The sequence below is a fragment of the Bidens hawaiensis genome, unplaced genomic scaffold (assembly GCF_021521415.1).
Source record: "Bidens hawaiensis isolate Kalapana, Puna unplaced genomic scaffold, B.hawaiensis_p1.1 tig00006667_1, whole genome shotgun sequence".
In the NCBI taxonomy this organism is placed as follows: Eukaryota; Viridiplantae; Streptophyta; class Magnoliopsida; order Asterales; family Asteraceae; genus Bidens; species Bidens hawaiensis.
This window is the reverse complement of record NW_027491452.1, coordinates 645,959-655,385: the sequence shown is the minus strand read 5'-3', so window position 1 is coordinate 655,385 and position 9,427 is coordinate 645,959. Positions and strand designations below refer to the sequence as shown.

Here is a 9,427-nt window from a genome sequence, read left to right as displayed (position 1 = left end):
TGATAAGTTCGTGATTATATGAAAGAGTCGAGGGTTGTCACCCAATATCTCGTGTTCGTTTGTTTGTTTGTGTATTTGATCCGTCTGGGCCAACAGTTTTGGTCATTATGTATATGTCTAGGGACTAGTTTTGGTAATGTAATGGTCATTCGCTAGGTTCGTCTAGCGAATGGACTAGTTTTGGTTTGCTCATATGCTAGAGCTTGTTAGCGTATAGACAATTAAGGTATAAGGTCATTCGCTAAGGTGTGTTTAGCGAATGGCGCAGCGAAAGGGACTCATTCGCTAAACATGTTTAACGAATGAGTCTGAACCAATATATACCCTGTACACTTATTCATAATTAGTCAATCTGGTATTTTATTGAACATCTTCTCGTTACTCTGTCCAAATTCACTCTCAAAACACACATTAACACACATCGTGCCCTAATTCGTTCTAATTGACTATAATCACAAGACTAGATCCTGTAATGCTCGATCATGATGAAATCATGAGTTCTCAATTTTGACTATATCACTTTTTTGCAAAACGCCTAATGATGAAGAGTTTTGACTAGCATTCACGATGAGTTTTCTATATTATGTGAGTGTGTTTTTCATTTTTTAGAGTGTTGTAGTTGGAGTGGTCGTGAATGAATAAGAGAGAAAATGTTACTATTTGTGGTTAAATTAGAAGAAACATTGTTCACCCTTCATAATGTTTAATATTTTCTTAAAGTGCTTGTGAGCGGGAGAGAGGTAATAATAAAGGTATAGAAAAATATTATCTAATTAAAAATGATAGAAAAATAAGGCCGACAATTGGGTACCGGTTTAAAACACGATAAGACATGTTAATAAAAAAAAGTACGGTATGCGATTTTTTATTTTCTTAAATGATTGAAATTAGCAGGCTAGACTTCATCATTTTACCTTATGGGTACGTGAAACTTAAAACTGTATTATAATTATGGCATATAACGTAGTTAAATTAGTCTTATTCATGTTTGATACTTGTGTGAAAAACGTCATTTTTGACCTGCTAAACCTGTTAAGACACCAATTGTCAGCCTTAAAAAAATAGTGATGTTTATTGTAATTTTATATTTGAATATAGAAAAGAAAACGGATTAGAAATGCTCTAACATCCTTGTTTCACATACTTTTTGATCACATTTATGTGTAAAATTTGTAAATCTCTAATATGCGACTCATATCCATGAACGATTTAAAAATATAATGGTGTAAATGGTATAAAAAAGGTACATTTCGTAAGGGAAAGGTTCATGTGTATTTTAGTCTTAACATGAGAACGTAAGAAACAATATCAATTTATACAAAAATGAGAACGTAAGAAACAATATCAACCACAATACCAATCCACATAAACAATTATTTACAATAACAAAGAAAAAAACCTAAAAATTACAACAAAAGAATCAAAATCAAGAACAAAATAATAACAAAATATATCAGCAAAAGAAAAAATCTAATAATAACAACAAAATATAAATAAGCAAATACTTATAACGTCTCATAATAAAAAATTAGCAAATACGAACAAAAAATAACAGCAAACACTTATAAAAATAAATCTAATAATAACAACAAATTAGTTGTCACTATTTTCATATTAAGAATAAAATGTATTTGATCCTGTTTCCAGTTCGTAAAATGCTTATTTTGAAGGAAAAATATTGAAACAAGAGAAGTAACTGAAAAATAAAAATACGACAAAACAAAGGATCACAAAAAACCTTAGAAAAAAGAAACAAAACCTTGTTTCTTAAAAATCTATTTTAAAATAATAATAATAATAATAAAATTTTAGAAAAAATAAAACAGAATTTAATTAACATACCGGATTTTGTTGTATGACAGGCATTTAACCCACAAGCACTTTAACAAGTGACAAGGATAACGAGTGACATACCATTCCCTGAGTCCCTTCATAGGTTAAAGGGCGTTAAATGCACGGTGAGTTAAAATGTTAAGAAACTTTAAAATTCTCTCTCTACCCACACACAATAATTTAATAATCAATTTTACATTAAATAAAAAGAGGTAAATGAGGGTTAAAACAATTTCCTTAAGTTGAGGTAAAGTGAAATGGGGTAAACTATGTGATGTGATGCCTATGTGAAGTAAGAAGCGTGAATGTATACCCCATGGCATAAGAAATCAGAAGCGTGAATGTATACCCCATGGGATAAGAAATCATAATTTATCCCAAACATAACAGTTATATATATTATAAATGCCTTAAAATAACTTATACACTGTATTATGAACCCAAACGTAACAGTTTTATATATTATAAATGCCTTAAAACTTATACACTATCAGTATCAACTATCACTTGATCAAAAGTGTAATGTCTATGTAGCAAACATAAGTCTATGTTTATAATTTGTGACAAAAACTCGTTTCAATACGCGTCTTGTTAGTTAAACGATTTACACACACGTCTAATGTTTCCACTAGAACCTGTCTTGACCCCTATTCTACCCATTCTCACAATGGAAGTAACAAAATCCTCCTCAAACGATGGCCCAGTTAACGGAGCTAGCACCCCAAAGTATGAATCAACTATTCCTCTTGTTGTCGGGTCGTCCATTAGCTTGGCATCCGATTGCAGCACAGCAAAACCATTCCTAATGTTTTCTAGGATTTGAATGTCAAACGTGTCTTCGCTCCCATGATCAATTGGTAACCTTGCGTTGACGTCACCGTTTTTAGGGCATGCCGACGACAGTTCAGGCATCAAACGAGGGTTGATACTCGGGTCAGGACCTCCACTCGAAGCAAAGTTGTAGAGTCGGTCCTCCATGAAAAAACATGCGGTTGAACCAATGGTATGTGCAGCTGAAATTAATAGATAAAAAAGACTAATGAATTTGCCCAAAATTCGTACTTATGTGTAACAAAACTACTATATATTATATATAAATGAAAGAACAAAATCAGATGATACTGCACTAAGTTTTTTTTTTTTTTTCTTTTCTTAGTATTATAACAAGCAACATGCTATACTCGGATCTCCGTTCCTAATTACCTTACCACCCCACCAAAACTATTTAAACATTAATGCCATGTAAAAACTATTAAAATTTTGTATAACAAACAATTAAGTAAACAGTATTTACTGCAAACGTCAATGCACATGGTGGGGACTGGGGGCATTCCATCATGCCATTAAATTTCACCTTCCCAACAACCAGGTCAATAAACCGAATGAGGTAAAGTTTGAGTATATTTTTCAACCAAAAAAAAAAAAAAAGTTATTGTTGGACTTTCATCTTAACCACACTTTCTGATGTTAACTATTATGTGGACCATGCCAAATAGCTTTACAATGTTTGTGCATATATAAACGTGGACTAGTTCAAATTTCAATTATCATTATTAGAAAAAAATAAAATCATTGTAATATTATTATCATTTCTATATATTAATTGGTAACTATATATCCATATCATCCCTGTATTAATGTAATGCACAGGAATGTTTCATATAATTTAATATAGTCTAAGAAATATTCAAACGTAGCCATTTTGATACCACTTCATTTATACAAAAAAAAAATTATATCTCCTTTTCACGTGTTTACTTTAATCATTTTAAATCATTTTAAAGGGAGGACCATATACAAAAAATGAGCATAAGAAATTTATTATGGCCTTCCATTGTTATAAATATAAAAATGTTGTACAAATATGGAGTTTATTTTACCAAAATAGGTTGGGAGGAAAAAGGATTTTCCAAAATGGGTATTTTGAAAACTATTTACCAAAATAGTTTTTTTTTTTTATTTTGGTAAGCTATCTTTTCTCACTCTTAAACTTATTTGTTAAGAAAACATTTAATTAAATTTCAATTTAAACCGCAGACAAAAAAATGTAACTAAACATTAATAAAATTTAACTTTTATTCCAAAACTTTAGCTATTTAAAAGTATTAATTTTTCAAATTTTTAACATTGTTTTATGACATATTCTTGCAGTGTCATTTTTCTTACTCAAATGGCAACAAATGAAAATTGCACATTCATTTCACAAACTAAAAAACATAATTTTTTTTTATTCTTTTACCAAATAAATAATTATTTAAGTTTTTTCAAGACTAGATTCATCTTTTTCATTATAAAGAAATGTTAGTTGATATTAAAGATGTTAAAATAAAGAAAAGAAAAGAAACACAGGGACATAAAATTGAAATATTGGAAAAGCATAATCAACTACTCATATTTATGAATAGCAATCAGATAAAACTACTCATATTTATTAATAACAATCAAATAAAAAGAATAATATGATGATTAATAACAATTAAACATAAAGTAAAATAAAATAAAAGATAGAAACTAAAAATAAATAAATAAATAATATTGACAATGAGTTGATTGAAAGGAAAAACAACTATCCATAATTATCGATAACAACCAAACAATAAAATTGTTTAATAATTAAAAAAACAAATAAAATTGCTAATATGAGTAATAAAAGTTTATTGAAAAAAAAGGAATCTGTTCCGAGAATGATGATATTGGTGTCGATGTTTAGTTGAAATCAGTTTGGTTTGTCATTGGTTACGATACCAACACTCGTAAAACTTACGATATTAAAAAATAGATAACTTTTACTTAAATCGGTTTTATAAAATAAATAAAAATAAAAACATAAAAAACAGTTTTGGGAACATATTCTATTAGTTTTGAAAAAAAATGAGAAAAATATAAATGTAAAATTTATTATTTTTTAGCTCATTTTTTTGTCTATGCTCTTTAAATAATTTTTCTCAAGAGAAATAAATATTTACAAGTGAGAAAATTGACTTTACCAAAAAATAAAACTTAGTTTGGTAAATAGTTTTCAAAATACCCATTTTGAAAAATACTTTTTCCTCCAACCCATTTTGGTGTTGGTAAACCAAAATAGGTTGGGAGGAAAAAACATTTACTAAAATAGGTATTTTGAAAACTATTTATCAAAATAGTTTTTTTTTAATTTTTTTTTGGTAAACTATCTTTTCTCACACTTAAACTTATTGGTTAAAAAAAATTAAATAAATTTCAATTTAAACCGCAGACAAAAAAATGTAACTGGACATTAATAAAATTTAACTTTTATTCCAAAACTTTATCTATTTAAAAGTATTAATTTTTCAAATTTTTAACATTGTTTTATGACATGTTCTAGCAGCATCATTTTTCTTACTCAAATGGTACCAAATGAAAATTGCACATTCATTTCACAAACTAAAAATCATAAATTTTTTTTATTCTTTTACCAAATAAATAATTATTTAAGTTTTTTCAAGATTAGATTCATCTTTTTCATTATAGAGAAATGTTAGTTGATATTAAAGATGTTAAAATAAAGAAAAGAAAAGAAAAGAAACATAGAGACATAAAATTGAAATATTGGAAAAGCATAATCAACTACTCATATTTATGAATAGCAATCAGATAAAACTACACATATTTATGAATAACAATCAAATAAAAAGAATAATAGGATGATTAATAAAAAATTAAAAATAAAGTAAAATAAAATAAAAGCTAGAAACTAAAAATAAATAAATAAATAATATTGACAATGAGTTGATTGAAAGGAAAACCAACTATCCATAATTATCGATAACAACCAAACAATAAAATTGTTTAATAATTAAAAAAACAAATAAAATTGCTAATATGAGTAATAAAAGTTTATTGAAAAAAAAAGAATCTGTTCCGAGAATGATGATATTGGTGTTGATGTTTTGTTGAAATCAGTTTGGTTTGTCATTGGTTACGATACCAACACTCGTAAGACTTACGATATTAAAAAATATATAACTTTTACTGAGTTTTTTTTACCAAAATAGGTTGGAAGGAAAAAGTATTTACTAAAATAGGTATTTTGAAAACTATTTTACCAAAATATATATATATATTTTTTTCGTAAACTATCTTTTCTCACTCTTAAACTTATTAGTTAAGAAAACATTTAATTAAATTTCAATTTAAACCGCAGACAAAAAAATATACCAGGACATTAATAAAACTTAACTTTTATTCCAAAACTTTATCTATTTAAAAGTATTAATTTTTCAAATTTTTAACATTGTTTTATGACGTATTCTAGCAGCGTCATTTTTCTTACTCGAATGGCACCAAATGAAAATTGCACATTCATTTCACAAACTAAAAATCATAATTTTTTTTTTATTCTTTTACCAAATAAATAATTATTTTAGTTTTTTCAAGATTAGATTCATCTTTTTCATTATAGAGAAATGTTAGTTGATATTAAAGATGTTAAAATAAAAAAAAGAAAAGAAACATAGAGACATAAATTGAAATATTGGAAAAGCATAATCAACTACTCATATTTATGAATAGCAATCAGATAAAACTACTCATATTTATGAATAACAATCAAATAAAAAGAATAATAGGATGATTAATAAAAAATTAAAAATAAAGTAAAATAAAATAAAAGATAGAAACTAAAAATAAATAGATATATAAATAATATTGACAATGAGTTGATTGAAAGGAAAAACAACTATCCATAATTATCGATAACAACCAAACAATAAAATTGTTTAATAATTAAAAAAACAAATAAAATTGCAAATATGAGTAATAAAAGTTTATTGTAAAAAAGAAATCTGTTCCGAGAATGATGATATTGGTGTCGATGTTTAGTTGAAATCAGTTTGGTTTGTCATTGGTTACGATACCAACACTCGTAAAAACTTACGATATTAAAAAATATATAACTTTTACTTTAATCGGTTTTATAAAATAAATAAAAATAAAAACATAAAAAACAGTTTTCGGAACATATTCTATTAGTTTTGAAAAAAAATGAGAAAAATATAAATGTAAACTTTATTATTTTTTAGCTCATTTTTTTGTCTATGCTCTTTAAATAATTTTTCTCAAGAGAAATAAATATTTACAAGTGAGAAAATTGACTTTACCAAAAAAAAAAAAACCTTGTTTGGTAAATAGTTTTTAAAATACCCATTTTGGTAAATACTTTTTCCTCCCGACCTATTTTGGTAAAAAAACTCTACAAATATGCCTAAATTAATTTTTTAATATATGCATATAAAACAAGATGAAAGAGATGATTTGCTTACATTTATTGCAGAAGCAATAAAGGATTTCAGGCAGGAGGATATGGAGTTGGTTGTTGATACAGTTACAGAAATAGTAAATTCTATGACCAATATGATTTCCTTCATCCTAGAAATTACCAACATATATACAATTCAATATATGTGTCTATTGAAGAAGGCTTATCTGCATTTTAGTTTTAACACGAGAACGTAGGAAATATAACAATTTATAAAAAAATAAGAACGTAAGAAATAATACCAACTACAATAGCAATCTACATAAACAATTAATTATAATAACAAACAAAAAAATCTAAAAATTACAACAAAAGAATTAAAATCAAAAACAAAATAATAATAGCATATACCAGCAAATACTTATATTAGCAAAAGAAAGATTCTAATAATAACAACAAAATATAAATAAGCAAATACATATAACGTCTCATAATCGAAAATTAGCAAATATAAACAAAAAATTACAACAAACACTTATAAAAATAAACCTAATAATAACAGCAAATTGGTTCTCAATGTTTTCATTTTAAAAATAAAATGTATTTGATCATGTTTCTGTATCTATATATATTATTACAATTTACATGTTTGAAAGATATCCTATAGCATTGCAAAGTGCATGTGTGGGAAACCCAAAAATTTTTAAAAATCTATACCGAACAAAATCACATCATTTTGTTTTCTGAAAGGCCATTTTATTAAGAACGAATAAAAAGACGAGTTGCAAGTAGCAAGAAACCCAACAAGAACAGCTGAGAAAAAGAAACAAAATGACAACACGGAAATGCAACAAAATCACATAATTAACTTTAGAGATTGATTGGATGCTTACCAGATAGAATCACAAGGTCTTTGTCATTAAGGCCCTTTTCAATAAACTTTTGTTTCAAAACCTCAATCGAATCTCTCACATCTGGCATTCTGTCAGCAAGATCCATATTTGACACCAAACCATCCTTCCTTCCGGTTTCAACTTGATAAATCGGTCCTTGACTCTGCCAATAAAACAGTTATTAATTAAATGCAATTAAATGGTGTCATGTTGTTTTCCTCTCACACACAGTTTGGTGTGTAAATATGTGTGAGAGAAAGAAAGAAAGATAGATACTAGATTCAGATAAATGATTATGTTTTATTAATTAACTTACGAAAGCGACAGCATCTCTTGCAGCCATGGCGACAATATCCGCACAAGAAACCACACCAGGACACACAGTTTCCAACTTTGTTTTTGCATTCTCTATTATCTCATGCCCTTGTACTCCTTGATGCCCAAAAGCACCTTTCTCTGAAGTGGTTCCATTATCAATCAAAATCGACCCGTCACACCCCTACAGATTTAATGTCAAATTATGAGCTCAGTGCATAGAAATGTTATATTTCTAATTAAAATATTTAGTTGTACCAATAAACAAGTCTGTCGACACAACTTTTTGTTATTTCAATGCAAGGAAAAAGAAAACAAAGTATAATTAGTACTTTGAAAAGGATGTTATATTCGTACGCCGTATGTTTGTAGTCATCACTCTTTTTCATGTTACTATACACCCACCATACAATTCAATTCGTATATATCTCATATGACTTGTTTGGTGGGTGTGTGAATAACCAAATCCTTTAAAAGGGATCATTTGTGAGTCCGTGACTATCACAACAGAGTGTAAAATAGTAAGTGTGGTAATTTGTAAAAGAACCTCAACAAAGCAATCATGGAAGTGTAGCCTGAGCAAGAAAGCGGGAACCCGACGCTCGGACCTTGCAGCATCTCGGACGATATCAGTCACCACCGATTCTGCATTGGGACACACCTGACTGTAAAACCCTATTTTGAGTTGAGTTTCTGAAGTTGCGGTTAAGAACTCAAATAATATGATGATAGCCAACACAACCATTCTCATATTTTACCAGTTAAAAGACTTAATTATTTGTTTGAATTTATAGATGAAGAAAGGAGGATGAGAAAAGTGGATCAGAAGGCTCAACTAAGCATTTATGTCTTTCATTTTGGTTTAATGACACTTTTATATTTATATGTTTTTTTTTTGTTTTAATTAAATTATTTTTTATATATTTTTTGTTTCTGTTTGCATGAATTTGATTATTATTCGGTTCCAGTTCAACAAGTGACACACGTCACGTCTATGTAAACTTCTTGTGATCATCATCTGTAAAAGAAAATTTGAAATATCTTATTTTGGTATTATTTTCATGTTTCTAGCTTTGCAATTTGCATATATTGGTTTTATTTAACGCGTACAGTAAAGTAATTTTCCTTTAATATTATTTTACGTGGTATCCAGATCAAAATTTCGCAG

The 9,427-nt window shown here is 27.5% G+C and overlaps 1 protein-coding gene across 1 annotated transcript; it reads right to left on the bottom strand.

Annotated features, from left to right (window-relative positions):
* Nucleotides 1–2,424: 2,424 nt before the first annotated feature.
* On the bottom strand, nt 2,425–9,004 carry LOC143633300 (peroxidase 43-like). The gene is made up of 4 exons (XM_077101625.1): nt 8,807–9,004; nt 8,261–8,443; nt 7,945–8,107; nt 2,425–2,846 (listed from the first exon to the last, which is right to left on the bottom strand). The coding sequence occupies exons 1-4, from the start codon at nt 9,002–9,004 to the stop codon at nt 2,425–2,427; spliced, it is 966 nt and encodes a 321-aa protein (XP_076957740.1).
* Between the last annotated feature and the right edge of the window lie 423 nt (nt 9,005–9,427).